Here is a 23,706-nt window from a genome sequence, read left to right as displayed (position 1 = left end):
GCATGTGAGACATAGTTTCTTCATTCTTGCTTCTAAGGAGCATTCTGGTTGTATTTCTTCCGTGACAGATTTGTTCGTTCTTTTGGCAATCCATGGTATATTCAATATTTTTCACCAACACCACAATTCAAAGGCATCAATTCTTCAGTCTTTCTTAATCATTATCCAGCTTTCACATGCATATTAGGCAATTGAAAACACCATGCTTGGGTCAGGAACACCTTAGTGTTCCAGGTGACATCTTTGCTTTTTAACACTTTAAAGAGGTCTTTTGCAACAGATTTGCCCAATGCAATATGTCTTCTGATTTCTTGACTGCTGCTTCCATGGATGTTGATTGTGGATACAAGTAAAATGAAATCCTTGACAACTTCCACCTTTTCTCCGTTTATCATGATGTGGCTTATTGGTCCGGTTGTGAAGATTTTTGTTTTCTTTACGTTGAGGTGCAATCCATACTGAAGGCTATGGTCTTTGATCCTCATCAGTAAGTGTTCCAAGTCGTCTTCACTTTCAGCAAGCAAGGTTGTGTCATCTGCATAAAGCAGGTTGTTAATGAGTCTTCCTCCAATCCAGATGCCCAGTTCTTATTTTTAGATAGTGTTATATTCTGGAATGAAGAAAAATTTTAAAAGGATACTTTGATAGTGAGATAGTGAAAAGGGCCTAACACAAAAACACACTTGGTCAGTGCTGATGGTGTGTAGGGAGATGATAAAGATAAAGAAGGAGGCTGCATTAGAGAGGAAATGCTTTAAAACTCTGCATATGATCATCTAACATGGTCAGAATGAAGAAATTTTAAACTGGTATAAGTTTGAATATCAGGGGTTTTTCTCTGATGAATGTCCTGTTTTTTCTACCCTTGAAAAAGAAACATAGGCTTCATATCAAGGTTAACATGGTAGATATAACCTTTTAAATATAAAATGGACACAGATTTCCAATTCAGTTTGGAAGATTGAACATATGGATTTATGTCTGTTCCCTCCTGAGATCCAACTAAAATGATTTTTTTTTTTTTTTTTTTTTGAGCTTTGAACCTTCTAGGATAAAGAGAATGGCGAAGGAAGTCACAGCATTCGGAAGATGTTAACAAGATTTTTGAAGATGAAAAGCTGATGGACGAGTGGAAAGCTATACAGACAATGGAGAAAGATGAAACTTAAATGTCTTCCAGTGGGAAACCAACAGGAAGCAATCCGATTCATGCAAAAGCCCTAGAAAAGCTTGGGAGTTGCAGTTACCAGGTAACTATCAAATCAAGATTGAGGGTTTGGGTTAAAAACAAGATGGCCGCCTGCTGCAAGTCTATGTAAAGAGGACTTAGATTGATTCCAGTCTAAAACAGGAAAATGTACCTTACCCACCCTGGCAGAAGATCCAAATTTATCTCCTCAGAGGTGAATCAGAGAGGCCCAGCCTACAAGGAGAGCAGCCATAGGTGAGATCTGGAGTGAGATGGAAACCTCAGGAACATGGAAGCCTGAGAAAACAACATCTACAAATAGGGTGATGCAATTATGAGCCCCAAGGAAAAGAAAATGTTGTATAATAATGGAAATGAAATCAAAGTAGCCCTTATAGTTTGGTTGTGAGCAATAACAGGTAGATTGCTTGAGATAGAATTCTAACTCTGCCACTAACTAGTTGTGTGACCTTGGTATCATTGCTCAGCATTATTTTAATAGTCACTGTGTAAACTCTTGTAGCGTAGCAGTTAAAAGCTACATTTGTTAACCAAAAGGTGGGCAGTTCAAATGCACCAGGCGCTCCCTGGAAACTCTATGGGGCAGTTCAACTCTGTCCTATAGGGTCGCTGTAAGTCGGAATCAAATCTACGGCTATGTGTTTTTTTCTACGTGAACTCTGAATTTTGACTTATATAAAAATAATGAGAGGATGGGAGAGAGTAAGTATGAGAAAAATAGAGGATGAAGGATAGTACGAGTATGTGTGTGCGTGCGTGTGTGTGTGTGTGATAGTTAATATTATGTGTCAACTTGGATAGATTATGATTCTTAGTGGTTTGACAGACACTATGTAATCTTCCATTTTGTGATCTGATGTGAGCAGCCAATCAGTTGAAGGGGAGGCTCCTTGAGGGTATGAGTTGCATCCAGTATATAAATGGATGTTCTGGCAAACCTTGCTCTCTCTCTCTTGACTCTACAATCTTCTTGTCATCTGACCTTTGGTTTTTGGGATGTAAGCCAGCAGAGGCCTCCATCCTGTCACCTGACACTCAGATTTTGGGTTCGTCAGTCCCTGCAACCACGTGAGCAAGCAGAGGCCTTTAGCCTGTCACCTGACGCACAGATTTAAGACTTGTCAGCCCCCTCAAATGTGTGAGCCATTTTCTTGAAGTAAATTTCTCTCTATACATATCTACATACACTTCACTGGTTTTGCTTCTCCAGAGCACAGACAGTCTAAGTCTAGGCTAAGACAGTGTGTGGGTGTGTAAGAAATAGTAAGACAGAGAAAGAGAGACAGAGGGAATTAAAACTAATTCCTTATCTTTCAAAAGAGGATATCAACAGGTTAAGTCAAAAATTAAAAATCAGTCAACACATATAGCACTTATTCTGTGCCAGGCACTATTTTCCTTCTTCTTTTTTTTAAAATAATATTTATTGTGTTTTCAGTGAAGGTTTACACAGTAGTTTAGGTTCCCATTCAACAATTTCTACACAATTTGTTCAGTGGCATTGATTACATTCTTCAAAATGTATAAACAGTCTCAATTTTCCATTCTAGTTGTTTCCCTGCCCTATTACATTCTCACCTTTGTTTTAATGTAATTATTGACCATTTGGCCTCATATAGATGATTTTTTAGTAGAACACATTACTCATGGGTGATATTCCTTATTTTGGGAGCCAATCTGTTATTAGGTAAAAGGTGACCTTAGGGGTTAGTTTTGGTTCAAGATTTACCAAGGATCTCAGTGTAATAGTTGCGGGGAGTCCTGCAGTCTCAACCAGTCCAGTAGGTCTGATTTTTTTGTTTTTGTTTTTTAAGATTTTGAGATTCTGTTCCGCATTTTTCCCCCATTCCATCAGGGTCCATCTATTGTGGCCCCGATTAGTAGAACGTTTAGTAGTGGTAGCTAGGCACCATCTAGTTCTTCTGATCTCAGGGTATTTGAGGCCGTGGTTTGTGTAGATTCTTAGTCTTGTAGGCTAGTTACTTCTTTGAGTCTTTGGTTTCCTTCTCTCTCTTTTGCTCCAGATGAGTAGAGACCAATAGTTGTATCTTAGATGTCTGCTTGCAAGCTTTTAAAACTCCAGACACCATTCACCAAGCTAAGATGTAGAATATAAACTTTATGAACTGTATTATGCCAATTGACTGAGATGTCTCATGAGATTATGGTCCAAATCCTCCAAACTCAGAAAAGCAATCCTGTGAGGTGACTGGTTATGTTTAAGAAATACCTATAACTGTACCCCCATGTACTTTATTATATATATGTGAATATATATGATCAGGAACTCTTTTAAAATGTACATATATGTATATTTTCTCTTCATATTCTCTAAAAAACTTACAATGCCAGTGCTATTATTATCCTTGTTCAAGCATACAATTTAGATTTTTTTTTTTAATTGAGAGTAAATATCAAAAGAAATAACTAAAAGAGTTGAAAATACTGCCACCTAGTAGCAATAACTTTTGGTAGATGGAATGAGTCAAAGATCTGCTGCTTTAAATAAAAATTAAAAAAAAAAAAAACCTTAAAAAATATTTGACTTTTAAAGCAGGTACATATATCACTTGAGTAAAGTAAAAAATATTAAACATAAGTATATAGTGGCTTAGAGATATTTTTGTATTGTCTTACCTGCTATGAAAAAAAGTTTTAATTTTTATCATTGTCAAATTTTGCCTCCCTATGATATGAAATAATGAGATATTGAAAATTACTCTCCCCTCCCTGTCTCTCCTCTTCCAATGTTATAGCCTCTGAGGTACGAAAAACTATAAGAATGCTAAACACTCTAATGGTGAGATGACTATTTTACACATTTTGCTTGTTCTGATATTGCAAGACCCAGTTCAACACCGAAGGCTTTTCCTAGTAGAAAAATTCAAATGGTCAGTAAAATAGGAGTCCATTTGCTTCCCAGTCCTAGTCTAAGAGATGTGAGTCCTATCAGATTCTTTGTCCTGAGGAGGACTTTTTAGATATTGAGTGTCTTCTACCTTAAGTCCAAGAGTAGGAAGAGTAAGGGTTGTTGGTTGATACCAATTGCCATTGGCATATTTTCTTCTTTCCACTCATCAAAAAAAAAGATTAATTACTTTTCCCCCCTAATATCTGCTATTATAACAGTGCTAAAACAGAAGAATGGGCAAGGGAAATGAAATTTTCTTGCTGGAAATCAAGTTAGCCCACAGAAGCAATTTCCCAAGGTCATTTGATTCAATCATTTTCAGATTGAGCTAAGCAAGAGACCCATGTTCAGATTCTGTTCTTTTGTACTGTCTGTGTGTCTGTGAGTATTTTTCTTACTATCCTTGAATAAATTGAAAGTGTGATCATCACATGGGAAAGAAGATTAATTTTTTAAAACATTTTATCAAGTCACATACAGACTTTTATAATAATCACCTTATGAACTGGAATCCCTCTCTCTGTCTTCTCACCGCACAATTTATCACATTATTGCCTGATTAAACTTCTTGGAATGTTATTGTGTTTGATCAAATCATTTTCCTGATCATAAACATTTTTCATTTTTTTAATTATCCATAAAATAATTTATAAATTTCTTAGTTAAAATCTGAGCTCTCTGAGAACAAGATCTGTGTCTTATTTATCTCTGTTTCCCTGGCATCTAGCAAAAGACCTGGAAAGTAGCCACAATTTAGAAATGTTGAACAAAATTTAATTGAATTAACTTGGAATTAAAGCCCTTCCTTTTCTGCCTAATATTCTGTCCTATGATTACTCTTATATGACCCTTTCCTTTCTTCAGTGTTTTTAATTTACATTCTGCACTTTGAATATTTCTATCCACTCTTCTTCCATCATCCGTTTCCCATGTGTATTAGTTTCCTGGGGCTGCTATAACAAAGTAGCATAAACTGGGTGGCTTTAAATAAGAGAAATTTATTCTCTCACTGTTCTAGAGGCTGGAAGTGTAAACTCAGGGTGTCAGTAGGGGCATGCTCTCTCTGAAGGCTCTAAGGGAAAATCCTCCGTTGTCGCTCTCAGCTTTTACAAGCCTCAACCATTCCTTGGTTTGTGGCAGCATAACTCCAATATTTGCCTCCATCTTCACATGGCCATCCTCCTTCTGTATCTCTCTGTCTGTGTGTCTTTTCCTCTTTTTATAAGAGTATCAGTCATATTGGATTAGGACCCACCTTACTCCAGTATGACCCCATGCTTATTTACCCAATTACTACTGCAAAGACCATATTTCTAAATAAGTTCATATTCACAGGCACTGGAGGTCAGGATTTCAACATATCTTTTTTAGGGGCACAATTCAACTTACAATACTACCTACCCAGTAATCTCAAGGTGTTATATCAAGACGATATCAGTTGCAAATAGTGGAAACTCCAGCTCAAATGCACTTAAATGCCAATTAGAATGGGCTTAATTAGTTAAAAATTTTGAAAAATTCGTCTAGTTAGGTTTCAGGTGTGGTTTGATCAGATTTCGAACTCTGTTTCTCTGCAATGATTGCCTGAAGGGATAGAAAAATCAATATCCAAAGAGTTCAAATGAATGGATCCAAGCCTCGCTTTTCTACATAATATCTGCCATGGTTCTCATAACAATATTGTCGTTGTTGTTGTTTGCTCTCAGGTGGATCCTGACTCACAGAGACCCTACAAGACAGAGTAGAACTGCCCCATAGGGTTTCCTAGGCTGTAATCTTTAGGGCAGCAGATAGCCAGATCTTTTCTTCCTGGGAGTGTGTGGCTAGTGAGTTTGAACCTCTGACCTTTCAGTTAGCAGCGGAGCACTTAACCATTGGCCACCAGTTTTCTTTCATAACAATCTTAAAGGGTTATTATTATAACCCCACACACAAATGTAAAAATTGATAAAAGGTGGCCCACTTTTTCAGTCTCTATCAGTGCTCTTTTCTTATTTGTGCTGGAAAAAAACTGCAGAAATATTAATAGCATTTGAAACATGTTTGCCAGCTGACTTTCAGTTTAAATCAACCTGCTTTAGGTTGGCTTTTAAAGCCAAGAAATCTTTTTCTCTTTTTACCACGAGAGGGCAGCAGTTAGAAAATAGTTATCGTCCTGTTTTTCTTTAATATCTGTCTGTCTCCTCTTTTTGTTGCTGTTGTTATTGTTTTTATTTACCTAAAATTATCATTACAGTATACTTACAGCAGTTCAACATTCTGGATTTTAAATATTCTCTCCGATTGACAAACTATGTATTCAGATTTTTGTTTTGGAAAACGCCACTCTAAATGTTCTGAAGTGGAAATCCCCCGCCCTCTGCCTCTTGATTGCTTAAGTAGCTTAGAAAGTAAAGCTAAAGAGAAAATCTTCAGCTGTTTGCAGCTAAGTGAGAGATTTCAATAATGTTAGATGCCTTCTTTCAAAGAGGAGAGAATTCCACAATCTTCAATGACTAACATGTCATTATTTCTGGAGGAAGAAATCAGTTACCCCGGATGATGAAAGCAAAATCGAGCCTTTATAGGACTCAAAGGGAGGCATTTCAATTAGGTAAGTTTTCACCATACCCAGATAATATTACGTATTCTCACTCCATTTATTCACCTGTAAAAGACATTAAGTAATGATGATATTTGCATTGGTTTCCATCATATTAAAGTATGTTATTTTATTACTTTGACGAGTTATATATCTTTCCTGATTTTGTTTTCCAATCTTCCCTTAAACAATTACATCTTTTACTCTATGAGATTTTTTTTTTTTTTGAGTTTAAAGAGGATGATAATTTCAAAGTCCTTTCTGTAAGAGTCGCTATGAGTCGGAATCAACTGGACAGCAACGGGTTTTTGGTTTTGTAATGTACCTCGTTATGTATATCGCATGGAATTCAAAATTAGAAATAATTTCATAGTAGTGAAAGAGCAGCATTTGGTCTCTATTTATTTTAAAACTTGGATTTCCCCATGGCATAATGGTGTGCAGTGAATAAGGATTTTTTTTTTTCCCTCTTGAGTGCAGAAAGAACTGGAATAAGACATAGAAATCTTCGTAATGGCAAATCTCAAATACAGAGTGGATGAATACATGATTACATACCTACATTTTTGGTAGTTAAAATACTTAAGGTAACTGTGTATGTTCATTTCTTTAAAACTCCCTGCTTCTAGTTTTTTAATCAGACAGATCACAGAGAAGTCAAGATAGTTCATACTAGGCCACACAAGGCAGCAGTGCCGAGTATTGGGTTAAGTACACAGACCTGCTTCTCAAGACAAACTTATTTCTTCTGTCTCTGGCTCTCAAGAAATTGTATTATTTCTTGGAAATGTCTCTGAGGCTAACACTGCAAAGTAAAGTCAAATAAAGCTGAACGAAAAACTCCCCACTTAAAAACCCTTGATCAGAAAAAAGTCACAAAAGAAGCCTAGAGCTTATTTGTATAGCCTAAACCCGAAAGAAGTATGTAATTATTAGAGTGAATGTTGATTTAGGAATTCAAGGTCAAATAAAGCCATACTGTCAAAAAGCTTTTGAAAACAACTTTCTCTTTAGGAATGTTCACTCTCTGTGTCTATTACATAAAGCTACAAAACCAAGTCAAGTTAATGGTGAGGAAGGGAGTTTTAATTCTCTTAGAATCCAGATTTCTGAATTCCCTGGAGGTTGAATGACTCACCCAAGTGATCACTCTGAGATAATCTTTGAACCTTAAAAATCAGAAACTGGTCTCCTAAAAGTCACCTTAAGTCAAACAATAATCTAGCTTAATTTTTAAAGAATGTTCACTTTAGACATTGTGCTGTGTTTTAGAATTATGTATGTGCAGTCAGTTTTGACAAATAGAAACTCCTAAGTTAGGACTAGAAGCAGTGTTTTAGGGCCAGTCAGTGATTAATGGTTCTTCAAGACAGTGCTGTATGGATCCTGAATAACCAACCACAAGCTGTTTTATCACTTTATTGTTGTTCAAGACAATGTTATATGGAATCCAGCTTAACCACAAATTGTTTTCTCAGTTCTATTCTGGCCTTTTTCTATGGCAATGTATAATTACTAGGGATAAGATGGAATATAAAAATCTGTGAAAAATCTTTCTTCTTTGGGACATTCTTGACTCTCTAGTCAGAAGTGATGCCGATTTGCAAATCATATATTAAATAAACTTCAAATCAGTTTCTATTATTGGCTTAATATTTTTTTATTTTAACAATGGGTTTAATATTAAACAGTGGGTTTTATATTAACAAAGGGCCTAACCAACAGCAGGTGCAAATACCTCTTCAATGAATATTTATTAAAATAATAAATAGAAACTGTTGCATTCAAAATGGCTTTAAAAGTGAACACCCTGAAATATTTCTTGGAATGCATTTTCCTTAAAAACACTCTAGCAGAGATTTTTTTTTTTTAGCAGAGATTTATGAATAGCCTAAAATATGATGCCTTTTTCTTCCCCTCCCCCTAGCAGTAAGGAAGGAAACTCACCAAACATATTACTATTTCAAAATATTTATACAATTATTACACTTTATTCTAATGAGACTAGAATCTCTAATTTTTTTTGTCTTTATGATTGCCATACCATCTCTAAATCTTGTACAGTGAAGCTTCCTTATAATAACCGGTTAATTGAAGGATTCTCAGACAATCTGCTTATTTCTAAAGACAATTGACTAGGCAATTGTAAATGTATTACCCACAAAAGAAACTTCATATTTTTAGATGTGAATTTTAATTTACCTGTTGCCATCGAGTCAATTCCAACTCATAGTGATCCTATAAGACAGAGTAGAACTGCCCCACAGGATTTCCAAGGCCGTAAATCTTTATGGAAGCAGACCGCTGCATCTTTTTCTGCAGAGTAATTGGTGGATTCGAACTGCTGGCCTTTGTTTGGGTTAGCAGCTGAATGCGTAACCACTGCACCACCAGGGCTTTTAAGTTTTAATATAACAAATATAAAAGAAAAAAAAAAACGGTAGTTTTAATTCCTTAAGGACCACAATTGCTTCTAAAAAATTAACATAACCTTCCACCAGAGGGCAACATTGCAAGACATTTAAAAGATCCTTAAATTGAAAAGTTGTTTCCTCACACAGGGATGTAAATAAATTCATACCAATCACAGTGCTGCTGAGTAGTATCTTTTGTAGATTTCAAAGAATACTAGGAATAGAAAACAGTGACTGTTAATACAGTTACTTAAACAAATGTATTTAAAATTCAATATCTACTCATAACCTGTAACCTGTTGCCAGTGGATTCCAACTCATAAAACTCATAGTTACCCTAAAAAAAAAAAAAAAGCAATAAATTGACTTTTTAAAATATATAAGAAGTTGAGAAAAGAAGCTCATTTCTATACATCACTGTTTTTTTTTTTTTTTCCAGTGCACTATTAGCCGTTTAGAGCAGATACAATGTGAAAATCTTAGGATGAGGAGAAACAAAGGAAGAGTGTTCTTCCATCAATGAGTAATTAATAAAAAAAATTCATAGAATTTTATAAGTGGAAGGAATAAAGGTAACTTGATACTGGATTTTTTTTTTTTTTTAACTTGCTACAAGCCTTTATGCAGATAAAGAAACGGAAGTTTATTAAAGTTAAGTGACTAATTCAAAGTTCTGGGGATGATCACCGGAAAAATCAGAATCCAGACTCAAGTCAGCTGCTTTCCGTATACCATACGCCACGTCACTGATACTCAAAGTGCTGTCCGAGGGCAAGCAGCTCTGTGACTTAGAATTGTTCAACCTTGAGCTCCACTCTAGACCTATTGAATCAGAATCTGTGTTTCAACAAGATTGTAAATTGTGATATGTAGGCTTTAACCCATGGCGCTTCCTCATCGCTGGTTGCATGACTTCAGACAATGCATTAAATCTCATTTTGCTCCTCAATAAAATAGGAATAAAACTGTTTTAGCTTAAAGAATAATTACAAGGAATAAATGAAAGATATTCATGAATTGTAATATGTTGAGCACATTCATTATATCCGATGAAACACTCTCCTTTTATTGTTAAGATTATTTGGGAAGGGAGCATAATTCTCCTCCTACAGGAAGAGTTGCCTAATGATGCAATTTGGCTGTTATTGATGTTAGGTGCCCTTGAGTTGGCTCCAACTCATGACGACCCCCACGTACAACGGAACAAAACGCTGCTTGTTGCCCAGTCCTGGGCCATCTTCCCTATTGTTGGTATGCTCCAGTCCATTGTTACAACCACTGAGTATTTTGAGTACCTATGGGTACTCAACCTAGGAGGCTTATCTTCCAGCACTATATTGGACAATGTTCTATTGCAATCCACAGGGTTTTCACTGGCTAATTTTCAGAAATAAATCACTAGGCATTTCTTCCTAATCTGTCTCAGTCTGGAAGCTCCGCTGAAACCTGAACACCCTGGCGACCCTCCTAGTATTTGAAATAGGGTGGCATAGTTTCCAGCATCATAGGAGCAAACAAGTTAACACAGTGTGACAACCTGACACGATACAATTTTAGGCCCTGGTAAAATTGCATGGAAGGTATTGCAGGTAAGGGAGAGTGTCCAGAAAAAGGAAGGTTTTCTTGATATTCCTAAAATAACACCATATCTGTTTCTACTGATATTTCTTTGTGTAAAGATAAACTTGGTAAACTTAGGGTAAAAAAATAATTACTTAGTGTTTGGAATTTGGTACTTTACATAAAGAAAATCTGTCGGGTAATAAATAGTATCTGAAGTTATGTCTCCTATACCTGGGAGTAGCTATTAATTTAAGGATGCCATAAATGGCATTCTTCAGTATCAGGTGGCCTTGTAACAACTCTTGTAATATTCCACATACAACTTTTTCCTTTTGTTCATGACTTTGTGCAAGATGTTCCCTCTGGTTGGGATGCTCTCCAAGTATAAATACCCTCCCCACTCAGTTCCACTGGGCTGGCATCACCTGCACAAAACTAAATTTCTTTTAAATTATTAAGACAGAAAAGGACACATCATTTCCTGAAATCCTTTCCCTCCCAAACTGAGTTACTTAACTTGCCTAATTCCACCCATAAGGATTTGTAATTTTATTTTATGTGTCTGTTTCCCAAGGGGCTTGTAAGATTTTTGAGAGGGCATTCATAGAACCTAGTGCAATTCATGGCACTCAATGAATATTTTTAGAATGAATAAATCAATATTAACAGTTATCCTGATTCAGGCACTCACTTAACCTATCAACAGAATGTAGGAGGGAGACAAATGACATTTATTTCAATAAAGGTGAATGTAATTATTTTACTCTAGATACAGTGCTTTTGTGTTGGGTTTACAGTGGTTGATGTTCCCTGAGGTAAGTATAGAAGAGATTCAGCAATCAGGTTTCCTGTTGGCTTATCTCTCTAGTCATTTGGGGTGAAATTTAAACAGGGGTACTTTGGGAAATCATTTTTATATCACTGTCATAGCTTCACAGATATTTATTATGACTGCTTTTTTTTTCATAACTTTGCAGAATTTCATGGATATCCCTAAATGTATCAAATTTAATGAATTGGCCACTATGGATTTGACAAAACACCTAGAAGAATCGATACTAACTAGCTTGAATCTTACGTCTGCAAGGAGGTAGTTCATTGAGGTTTTTCTTGTTTGTTTTCCTTTGTTTCTCATATTTGATCTTTTTGTGGATAGATATTATGTTGAGGCATTCTAGAGTTTTAGAAAGATATGGTTCAGTGGTTTTTTTTTTTTTTTGGTGATATACGTTTTAATACGTATTTATCAAAATAAGGGAAAGACACCTCCAGTATCCTTTTCTTTATCATCATTCATCATGGAATATAATTTGATGATGATTGAATTAAAAAAATGGTAGATGGTTTTAGCTACTTTTGATTATTTCTTTAAATTGTCCATTCAGCTTATATTAATTTAGTGTGTCACTTAGCTGATTCAGGGAACATTCTTCCATGATTCTGTGTTTAGATCCATGCTTCTGAAATTTGGTTCCAGGTTCCTGAAGAATCTACGCCCCCTGTTGGTTTCAATGAAATCTAAGGTTTTTGACCTTGAAAATGTAGTTCAAGGCCAATCTGTTTTGTAAGCATTTGCTGAATTGTATCTAAGATGTTTGTGATTCATGGGAAATGCATTAATAATTAATATCAAGCTAGCATAGTTTTCTTGCTTTGCTTAATGAAATGAATCCATTGATGCTCTATCTATATATGTGAAACCAAAGTCTTACATGACTATTTATCTATGTTTAGAAAAGATAGTGCAAAGAAAAAAAAATCAGATATTAATATGTCTTTAAATTAAAATAAAACTTGGAAATATCGTCAATGAAGTGTTTGAGAAGATGATAATTTATTGATAAGCACAAGACATAGACACAAATTGCATCAGTATGTTGATACTTCAGCAGTGTGCTGTAAATTAGTTAAGAAGCTTAACATTTGCAAGAAATGGAATACAAATTTTCCCTCTCTCTCTCTCTCTCTCTTCCTTTCTCTCTTTTTCTTCTCTCTCCCCTTGTTTTTCTATCAGGGGTTAAAACAAAACACACGAACAATAGAATTATACATTTTCTTTCAAACGTATAAGTTCAAGGAATCCCTAGTGCCCTGGAATATCACAAACATAAGTGAAATACATTGTGATCTTCCTTCCCTGCAACACTCAGTGCTGGCGTCAGCGTGCAGAGCAAAACGTGGGAAACTAAAAGTCACTTGTCAATTTTTAATAAAGCCTTCATCCCTTGTAGAGCCATTCCCGGCAAACCCTGGATATGATGACATCTTCCCACTTGGTTTCCATAGCATCCATTCTTGAAGAGCCCCAGAATTGTCCTTGGTCAGGGCGATCCGCCCATCACCCCTAGAAAGTTGGCAACCTGGCCATCCAAAGCCTGCTTCCCCTTTTACTGAAACTTACTCTTGTCCGTGGTGCTGAACCATTCTGCCGAGACCCGCTCAGAAGGGCGCTGTCAGCGGTGCTGAAAAAATCTTGGCGGCCGCTGCCAAAATCAGGAGGTGTGTCTGTTATTTACTCAAGTCTTCAAAGAATAGCAAGCCTTCTCCATCTTAATTCGACTCTACCGCAGAGCAGAGTTGCGCCGGCGTGAAGAAGATCATGGACAGGGAGGAAAAACTAATAGCAGCATTGCTCACCTGAGACCTGACACGCTCCCGTGAGTTTTGGAAGTGCTCTGCCCTTTACGCAAAGACACGATTTTAAAAGTACTCTTCTTGTGACTTTACCCTTACACAAGGGTTCTGTAATATTTCCGCCCCCTCCTTTTAAAAGCCAGCAGATTCTGACAGCAATAAGCCCTTCAAAACCGGGAAATTACATTGTTTTTCAGTGGACTGACTTCCAGGACAAGGACTCCTCTGCACCCGCCCAAATACCATGGCACTGCGTGCGCCCTTTGCCACCGGATCCTCCCCTTCCAATGAGACTTTCTGATTGTGTCTACCAACTCTCCTATTAGGAAACCGTGGGCTGCATGCAGCTATTCTGTTGTATTCTCGTTCTCTTCTCACTCTCCCTCCCCTCTCTCGCTCGCACTCTTACTGGAGGCACACTAATACCGTTTCGCTGAGAAGAAAAAGCCAACAACTACCTTAAGCGATTAAGACAACATGCGCAACCCCCGCCATTCATAGCGATAACTATTTAAGTCTGGCAGCACCCGACACCAGTCTTTGCAAGAATGGAGTCGGTAAAACAAAGGATTTTGACCCCAGGAAAAGAGGGGCTAAAGAATTTTGCTGGGAAATCCCTCGGCCAGATCTACAGGTAAGAGAAAGCAAAACCATGCCTGCCTGGGGCTCAGCATAAAAAAAAGAAAAAAATCTGCCAGGCCATTTCTGTAAACCCTGGTTGCTTACAGAGATTGTAATGTGATCGGAAAGTCTTTTGTTGCTCATTGCTGAGCGGGGCTGCTCTGGAAACCTGTTTATTAATTCAGGAATGTTGCACTAAACGAACCTGTCTGCTGTGTGTATGTGTGCGTGTGTGATTTTTGGTTTGGTACCTGCAGATTCTCAGCCATTTCAACTCTGGACTTACCCTCTTTGCAATTGAGAAATGACCAATACCTGGTCAAGGAGCCCTTCTTTTGTGCTAAAAGCCACCCAGATTAAATTATTTTGATTAAATAAATGAAGAAAAAAAATAAAAGCCTCTAAAAATTAACCAAGAAAATCCAAAGAGTAATGGCAAAAAGAAATTCAGATCCCAGCTTAAAAACCATTGGAATAGAGAGTCCCCCAGTGGAATCTTCCTTCTGTACTAAAGGAAGGGGAATCAAAAAATATCAATAATTGATAGCTGAAGCAGCTCCTCTATGAACCTGAAAACAATGTGTGTGTTTTAATTATGTGTCCTCTCCTAGAATTCTTTTTCTTGCATGGAAAATGCCATAATGGTTGTAAGAATAATAACCATCAAAATAGGTCTGAAACTAGAGATGATTAAAAATGTTTATCCTCCCTATAGCCACTATACTAATTATGCTGTAAATTTAACAACTTTAAAATCTTTCAAGTATGTTACATTAATACACTTTTTCTTCCAAATCTGGACTAAATTAAGAACAGAGCAGACACAAACAGGCAAAAGGATTCTAACACGGCACTTATTTTCAAATTTGGGAAATTGAAGCCTTTTGAAATGTGTGGGTAATGTAACAAAATTGACTAAAGCGCGTCCCTGTTATCAAATCTCTTCGGTTCGGTTGGGCTTCAAGCAGGCGCGATCATGTACCGCTGCGGCAGTGGATACCGCAAGGGCCCTGCAGTCCTGCAGCAGCCCCCAAAGAGCTGTTCTTTCCTAGCCCAACTGCCATCAGTTAGGGGGTTCAGCTTTGCATGTGTGAGCGTGCGAAGCCAATGGGGGGGGGGGATCACATTAGCCAATTTCTTTTCCTCACAGAATAAGTTACATTTTCTAACATTGGGGTTTAGGACTAAGCATTCAGGTAGCCTCAAATATCTTTCTGACCTGTTCCCCAGGTGATATTTTGGAGAATTTGAAAGTCGGACATACTTTTCTGGTAGCCTCAAATTGCTTGACTGCAGTATCTCAAACTCTACATTTTTGCAATTGATCTAAATATTTCATTTGCTTTTGTGTGTGTATGAAAACAATAGTGTGTGACTACATCATTTAAAAGGGCACATATAAAAATAAATTACCTGGTTTGGGAAAAGTCTACAGATTGTAACCGGAAAGGTTCTTTGTTTAAATATTGGAAGTATCGATCCCAAGCATTCACGGAGATGTTAGCCTTCACATTATTCGCTTTTTGAACTGAAATTTCACGAGTATATTGTGGATCAGAACAACACTTGCAGCCTTTGAGTAAAACCATTCCACCACTCCTCCTCTCCCTTCGCTCAAGGACGAAAGTGTGAAAGGAATTCATTCACACGGGTGAAATCTTCTGAAATACTACACAAATTTTAAAAATAATAATTACTGTGAGATTTTCCACCTCGATATGGAACATTTCAAACAGTTAATTCGGGTGCGTTTGTATATGCAGGAGTCGCATTTTATGATTTTGGAAATGGGCAGGATATTTTTCCGTGCTTGTAACCGAGATAGTAATGACGCAAGATCGTGAATTATTAATTATTCATGTTCTGGCAGTGGGAAGCTTAGGTGTCCGCCATATGTTGCGGAGGCCTTTGTTTCAAACTCGGGTAAAGAAAAAAAAAAAAAAAGGTGAGATTTGTAAAGCCGAGTAAGCATTGAACTGGCACCTGGGGCCGGAGGAGGGGGAAGTAGAGCCTTCACAACCCTTCTTCGCGTGGGCACCGGCCAGGGGGAGCCCTTAGTCCCCGGAGACCCTGGGCTCAGCTGGGAGGCGGGATCCCGGCGTCCTCAACCTGGAAAGCTTCAACTTGGCTGGGAAGAAAGGGGTAGCGTGGGTGCGAGGCTGTGGCTGGGTCCGCCCGCAGCGGGGCAGCCCTCTGGAGGCTGGGTAGCTGGATAACATCCACTGTCGCCGAGGTAAAGCACTGCGGAGGGAAGCGTCAGGCGCCGCTCGCATAGCCCTTTGCTCCACAAACTGCGGACCCGCCAAGAAAGTTAGGCCCTAGTGGCGGATCCATCTAAATAAGGCGCTGCGGGGTAGATCCTGAGGGAATGGGCAGACCTAAGGCTTGAAGGTATTAAAATTGAAAAATCGCTGCCTAGGGGAGGGGGACGGGCAGATTGCCAGAGGGCCTTGGGGGTCTGGAAACCAGGTGTCGCCCCACCCTAAGCCCTGAGGGAGGAAAGATGAGGTCAGCGCCTCCCCACACCAGCTGAGCCTTTAAGGCTGGGCTTGGGGGAGAATGCCGGCATCGGGTGCCTAACGCGCCGCGTCCTTGCCTCCCCCCGGCTCTGCCACGCAGGGTGCTGGAAAAGAAGCAAGACACCGGGGAGGCCATCGAGCTGACGGAGGATGGGAAGCCCCTGGAGGTGCCCGAGAAGAAGGCGCCGCTGTGCGACTGCACCTGCTTCGGCCTGCCGCGCCGCTACATCATCGCCATCATGAGCGGCCTGGGCTTCTGCATTTCCTTCGGCATCCGCTGCAATCTGGGCGTGGCCATCGTGGACATGGTCAACAACAGCACCATCCATCGCGGGGGCAAGGTCATCAAGGAGGTGGGCCGCTCCCGGATCGCCCTGGGCCCGCCACATGGCCTCGTAAAGCCACATCACCTGTGCCACCCTGTTTTCCCCAACTGCAAGACGAAGGAAGGCCTGGATGCTCCCTAAGTTCCCGTCTAGATCTGCAAATCTAGGATAAATCCGCAGTATTATCACTACTTCCCTTTCCGCTCCTGGAGCAAGTCGCTTCTGCTCTCTGGGCCTTTCTTTCCTCATTTGCGAAGTAGAACCATAGTGTCCAGGTCACTAGGTTTTTGTGAAGGGTGGCTTAATACAAGGTTTATGCACTTAGCCTAGTAGCTAGCCGGACACAGAGCTGGTGACTAATAACGTCCCCTAAATCTAAATAAAAATATTTTCCTTTTACCTTAAGGAATAAAAAAAGGGCGGCATTCTATAATCTTTTCCTTACCTCCTCCAACTTTCCCCAAAACATTCTTCATAATCAGTATAAAATAAAAAAGAAATCAAATGAACTATGCGCATCTCGGCAGTTTCATCCAAGAGGCCCTTTTGGAAACTTAGCGGTTCGAGGAGGAGGAGCCACAGCAGAGCAGTCTCTGGGGTACAGGGAGTCCAGCCCCGCTGTAATCTTACGGTGTGTTGGGGGGTGATGAGGCCTAGACTGGGCAGAGTAACGTCAAGGTCACAGAAACCAGAGGGTCCCCACTTTCTGTTTATGGGCCAGAGTGGCCATAAACCGAGGGAGGAGGGATTGGTGGAGACATTCCAGAATGGGGAGCTCCATTGGTCCTGGGGAGTCCGAAGCCTCTGCAAATTGCGTTTAGTTTCAAAATTTTATTCAAAAGGAGAAAAACTGTCCCCAGGTCCCTGGGCAGATAAGCACTCTTTCACCGATACGGATATTTGGCCCCAGTTTAATTTGAGGCCCACCACTTGGGGCCCGGTGGATGAAGGAAAGGCCCAGATGGGCCAGGTCGGATTTAGGCCGCGACCTGCATACACATCCGTCGCCTACACTTCTTACCACCTGGAGCACCCTTCCTCCCCCCCCCCACTCCCTAAACTGCCCAGTCTGCTCCAAATCTTTCCCACCCCACTCCCATCCCCCATTCTGCGACCACATCCTTTCCGCACTCTCTGTCCCCACCTCCCTTCCTCCACATTTCCCTACTTGGGTCTCCAGCTTTGGCTTGGTTCTCCAAGCGTCGTTACGTCCCCACCCGCCCTAGCCACCGTCGATTAAATGGACCCTAGTCCCGCATCTCTGTCTCCCCAGCCGGCAAATAGAATCTGAATTTCCAAGACTGGGTTTGTACATTCCTATAATCTCAGGTGCAGATTTCTGGCCCGAGGGCGCTGGAGATTCACCAGTCTGGGCCGATCTACCTGAAAGTCGTCAGGGAGTAAAAACTCTGGGCGCCCAGCGGAAGCCGGGTTGGTTATTTGGGTTGTCCCCACCATTCATAACAATATATTTCGTTAATGACCATGGTTTTTTCAGTTAAAAGAGGCATTTCTTCTCCAAAACAGGGTATAGAAAAGTTTTGTTAGGAAACAAAAATTCAGCCACCCCCACCCCGGGGATAGAGGGAGTGCCCTTGGGGTTGAGGGCTTTTTGGCCCGCGGATGAACGGGAGTTCCTAGCTCAAGCGCTGATTATCTTCTCTCTCCCTCCATCTGGTTTGTTTCCTACCCTCATAGAAAGCCAAATTCAACTGGGACCCAGAAACCGTGGGGATGATCCATGGTTCCTTCTTTTGGGGCTACATCATCACCCAGATTCCAGGCGGCTACATTGCTTCTCGGCTGGCAGCCAACAGGTAATGCGTCCGCTCTGGGCTCGGGGGTGTGGGGCTCGGACCTTCAGAGGGGGCAGCAGAGGCTGCGGGCGGGGACTACTCCAGAAGAAGGCGCCCGAAAGAATTTGGGGTGCATCAGGAAGGACGCAAGCTGTCGAACCCTCTGAGGTAGTTGCCCATATATTTCGCGAAATGGTCAAAGTGTACTGACTGCAGCTGGGTGGGAGCTGAGGCCGGGAAGAGCGTGGGCTCCGGGAGGGGAGCGGAGACCACCACGCGGCCTAGTGGACAAAGGGGTGAGGGGCGTCACGTGCTGCGCTCCCGTCGGCTGGTCTCGCGGGTCCCCAGGCTCCCCGTGGGGCTGACCTCCTGGCAGGGCGCCTCGACCGCCCGCCCCGGAGCCCGCCCACCTGGTGCTCTGGGTTCGCAGGATTGGTTTCTATGGAGGCCGGCGGGATTTCAGACGCCTGGGGTGCGATTCCACCTGTTAATGAGCTCCGCTGGGAAGGGGCAGGGGTGGGCGGAGGAGCTCAGCTGCGGCCCTCGGCCTCTCGCCTGGCTGCGGTGGCTGCAGCCAAGGTCCTAGCGCCAGCCCCCGCTAGTGTCCCCCAGCGCAATAAACAGAGGCGACCCCGAAGCACGTAGCATAAGGACTGAGGGGTGGGGGTGTAGGAATCAGGAAGCACGTCTGGCCACCAGAATGTGAAGGTCAGCTTCGTTTCATTCAGTGTGCATATTTTGATAAACAAAACTAGGTGTTCATTAAGCCTAAGAACACAAGCACGCGTCTTCCCAAGTCTTACTGCTTGTCACAGCTTCGTGTCTTTCTTCAGACCTTGGACCTTCATCCCCAAAGTCACAATTTAGGGGGAACACTAGAACCGGGCACCTCCCCAGTCATGGCCACGTCTCTGCCTTTGTCACCTGGCCTCTGCCACTTCTCACCGAAATCTCCCAGACTCCATCCCGTGGCTTTTGCCACCTACAATCTGGTTCACCAGAAAAATGGAAAGATGTCTTCTCAGTTATCTCCAGGGCCTGGGGAGGAATTCTGGGAAATTTATTTTAGTTTAGTATTCCTAAGGAGGGAAATTTTGGAGAGCCCTTCCAAAGTCAAAAAGAGAGTGCAATAGATTACGAAGGACTCTGATTGTGAATATCATTTTTAAGTAACAGGGATGACAAGCACTTAGACCCAGCAGGTGACAAGATATAATGTTAAAAAAGGAATCCAACCCACTGCTGTCAAGTCGATTCCGACTCATAGCGACCCTATAGGACAGAGTAGAACTGCCCCATAGAGTTTCCAGGGAACACCTGGTGGATTTGAACTGCCGACCTTTTGGTTAACACTTAACCACTACGCCACCAGGGTTTCCTAATCAGATGAGGATTATTAGCTGTGTGAGAAACCAATTTTATGGGTGGGATAAATCAAAGAAAAATTTGATAGTAGAAAATTTTTAAGAAATATTCTCTTTTGTATTATTGATAAGGAATATGTTTCTTTTTTGGTTTTCAAATCCCTAATGCATAGTATCTTGAATCTTTTATTTTTTCCTTCTGAGGAAAATTATTTTCTAAAACAAAATAAACTGCCCTCAAGAAGATACTCCAATCTTACATACATAAAATAGTTTTATTTCAGGGGAAAAACATTCAACGATGTGTCAGAAATAGTAATAACGATACAGGAAGCCCAATATGATGTCAAATGAAAATATAGTGGCTGTGCCTTTAACTCTTTATTCAGAGTCAAAATCTTCAGCTTGCCAAAAGTTAGAATGTTAACATTTTCCTGCCAGGAAGAAAACACCAGGGATGCCCCAGCTTTCCCTCAGTGTAAGGCTAGGAGGTCAATAAACAGGTTTTCCTGGTTTAAAAAAAAAATGCAAGCTCACTGCTATCATTTGTGTGGTGTTTAGTAATGAAAAGACTGATGCTGACTCAGGTTCTAATTTATTTGATAGATTTTCCTCAAAGAAATTTTTTTTTTCATTTTTAGAGGTTTTTTTGGGATCTGAATTCCCCTTAACTTTAAATTGGTAATCAAAGGACGGCAACTTAATATTTTCACGTACAATATCTTGTGCTTTGCAAGGCTAAGAAAACCAAGTGAAATGAATATTTCATATGTTCATAATTGAACATATTGACAATTGTTGAGCATAACTTTCTTATCACATCTTAGTATTTTGACATACTGGCTTTCTTTATACAATAAAACAAATACAACTGAAAACATATTTTTAAAATCCATGTAACATTTGTTTTTCTGGTTATAAAAATATTATGTCCTAAATGAGAAAATATATATAAAAGAAAGGATAATAAAAATCTTGAATAATTTAATCATCCAGAAATACCTATTATTACTGTTAGTGAATTCTCCAGTAGCCCTAGAAATCTAGGACTTTTATCTTTTAAATTTTATCTTAAAAGGTTTGCCTTTAACTCAAAACTTGAAAGGTTTTTTAGAATTGGCTTGAAAGATATATTATGACAGTTTTTCAAAAAACATCAAAGGCAACACAGCAAGAACAGTTTTCCAACTTATAAGCATTGTAGGTCCATTCAAATAAGCTTCTCCCTATAGATCATCTAATAGTAGAAGAAGACTTCCCTTGAGTGGAGTACTGGGGACAGATTCCTTTCCCTTTAGGTGTAGAAGAAGCTCCCATTGGAAGGTGTTTGCCATGGAATCACTGTTGTGTGTGGAACTGAAGTAGGGGAACTGAGATGTGTGGAGACAGCTCCTCAAGAGAGAAGGAAGGGCTCCTGATTACACCTCCTGGCAAATTTCTGAATGGAAAACAAACAGCAATGACTTAATTTCTCTTTTTTACTGATGAAGCAAAAATAGCCTCACTCTTGGTCACAATTTGGATTCTTGGTCCTTTTTCTGGCACCAATTTAAGTATTCTTGCTTTCCTGCTTGTGGCAGGAGGAGCCAGGGGACCAATGGAGGAAGTAAACTCCTTCTCAAAGGAGAGCTATTACATCATTTTTTCCTTTGTCTTTTTTAAAAGAGCTATTGCACACTGTGAGCAGGAGAATTTAGTCATCTCCATGGAGAGCCTTAGGATAGGAACTCAACTGAAGAATCGTCACAAATTGTGTAGCTTTTTTCTTTTTTTGGTGAATACTTGGCAAATAATCATCAAAATATATCTTAAATACTTAATTCAAAATAAAATTATGGTTAAAATTCAAACAACAAATATGTATAAAACAAAAAGTTAAATGTTCCTTCCTCTTCCCCAACCATTAGTCACTCACAGGGTCCTGCTCTGTATACTTCTCCATACCTTGCTTTTTTCACCTAATGGTATATCCTGGCAATCTTACAGATATGCCTTTTTCTTTTTTTTAATAAATTTTATTGTGCTTTAAGTGAAAGTTTACAAATCAAGTCAGTCTCTCACGCAAAAACTCATATACACCTTGCTACATACTCCCAGTTACTCTCCCCTTAATGAGACAGCCTGCTCTCTCCCTCCGCTCTCTCTTTTCGTGTCCATTTCGCCAGCTTCTAACCCCCTCCACCCTCTCATCTCCCCTCCAGGCAGGAGATGCCAACATAGTCTCAAGTGTCCACCTGATCCAAGAAGCCCACTCCTCACCAGCATCCTTCTCCAACCCATTGTCCAGTCCAATCCATGTCTGAAGAGTTGGCTTTGGGAATGGTTCTGGTCCTGGGCCAACAGAAGGTCTGGGAGCCATGACCACTGGGGCCCTTCTAGTCTCAGTCAGACCATTAAGTCTGGTCTTTTTATAAGAATTTGGGGTCTGCATCCCACTGCTCTCCCGCTACCTCAGGGGTTCTCTGTTGTGTTCCCTGTCAGGGCAGTCATCGGCTGTAGCTGGGCACCATCTAGTTCTTCTAGTCTCAGGATGATGTCTCTGGTTCATGTGGCCCTTTCTGTCTCTTGGCCTCATAATTACCTTGTGTCCTTGGTGTTCTTCATTCTCCTTTGCTCCAGGTGGGTCGAGACCAATTGATGCATCTTAGATGGCTGCTTGCTATTCTGTAGTGTTTTAAGATGAGAACATAATGCATATAGTGATACAAAAGTTTTTCTTAGATGCTATCAAGTTGGTTCTGACTCACAGCGACCCCTATGTACAACACAGTGAAACAGTAACGGGTCTTGCACCTCCTCACAATCCTTGCTATGTTTGAGCCCATTGTTACAGCAACTGTGTGAATCCATCACATTGAGGTCTTCTTTTTTCTCTGACCCTTTTCTTTACCAAGCATGATGTGCTTCTCCAGGGACTGGTCCCTCCTGATAACATGCCCAAAGTATGTGAGATGAAACCTTGCCAATCCTGTTTCTAAGGAGCATTCTGGCTGTACGTCTTCCTACACAGATTTGTTCATTCTCCTGGCAGCCCATGGTATATTCAATAATCTTCACCAACATCATAATTCAAAGGCGTCAATTCTTTTTCCGTCTTCCTTATTCATTGTCCTATTTTTGAATGCATATGAGGTGATTGAAAATACCATGGCTTGGGGCAGGAACACCTTAGTTCTCAAGTTGATGGCTTTGCTTTTTAACACTTTAACGAGGTCTTTTGTAGCAGATTTGCCCAATGCAATGTGTCTTTTGATTTTTCAATTGCTGCTTCCATGGGTGTTAATTGTGGATCCAAGTAAAACGAAATCCTTAACAACTTCAATATTTTCTCCATTTATCATGATGTTGCTTATTGGTCCACTTGTGAGGATTTTTGTTCTATCTTGAGGTGTAATTCATACTGAAGGCTGTGGTCTTTGGTCTTCATTAGTAAGTGCTTCAAGGCCTCTTAACTTTAAGCAAGCAAGGTTGTGTCATCTGCATATCGAAGGTTGTTGATGAGTCTTCCTCCAATCCTGATGCCCTGCTCTTCTTCATATAGCCTAGCTTCTTGAATTATTTGCTCAGCAAACAGATTGAATCAGTATGGTGAAAGGATACAACCATGACATATACCTTTCCTGATTTTAAATCACGCAATATCCCCTTTTTCTGTTCTAACGACTGCCTCTTGGTCTATGTACAGGTTTCTCATGAACACAATTAAGTGTTCTGCAATTCCTATTTTTTGCCCATAGAATCCTTCAGTATTGCAACTTGAGGCTTGA

At 40.2% G+C, this 23,706-nt stretch overlaps 1 protein-coding gene across 1 annotated transcript in view; it reads left to right on the top strand.

Moving 5' to 3' along the window:
• The first annotated feature begins 13,861 nt into the window (after nt 1–13,861).
• SLC17A6 (solute carrier family 17 member 6) overlaps nt 13,862–23,706 on the top strand; it is a 42,892-nt gene continuing 33,047 nt past the window's right edge. Inside the window, exons 1-3 of the mRNA XM_003412316.4 lie at nt 13,862–13,947; nt 16,554–16,806; nt 18,478–18,596. Of these exons, the coding sequence (XP_003412364.2) occupies nt 13,862–13,947; nt 16,554–16,806; nt 18,478–18,596 (458 nt within the window). The remainder of the gene's footprint in view (nt 13,948–16,553; nt 16,807–18,477; nt 18,597–23,706) is intronic.

Source organism: Loxodonta africana, chromosome 7, assembly GCF_030014295.1.
Source record: "Loxodonta africana isolate mLoxAfr1 chromosome 7, mLoxAfr1.hap2, whole genome shotgun sequence".
Taxonomy (NCBI): domain Eukaryota; kingdom Metazoa; phylum Chordata; class Mammalia; order Proboscidea; family Elephantidae; genus Loxodonta; species Loxodonta africana.
The sequence above is the reverse complement of the archived record's forward strand: the minus strand, read 5'-3'. Positions and strand labels throughout refer to the sequence as shown.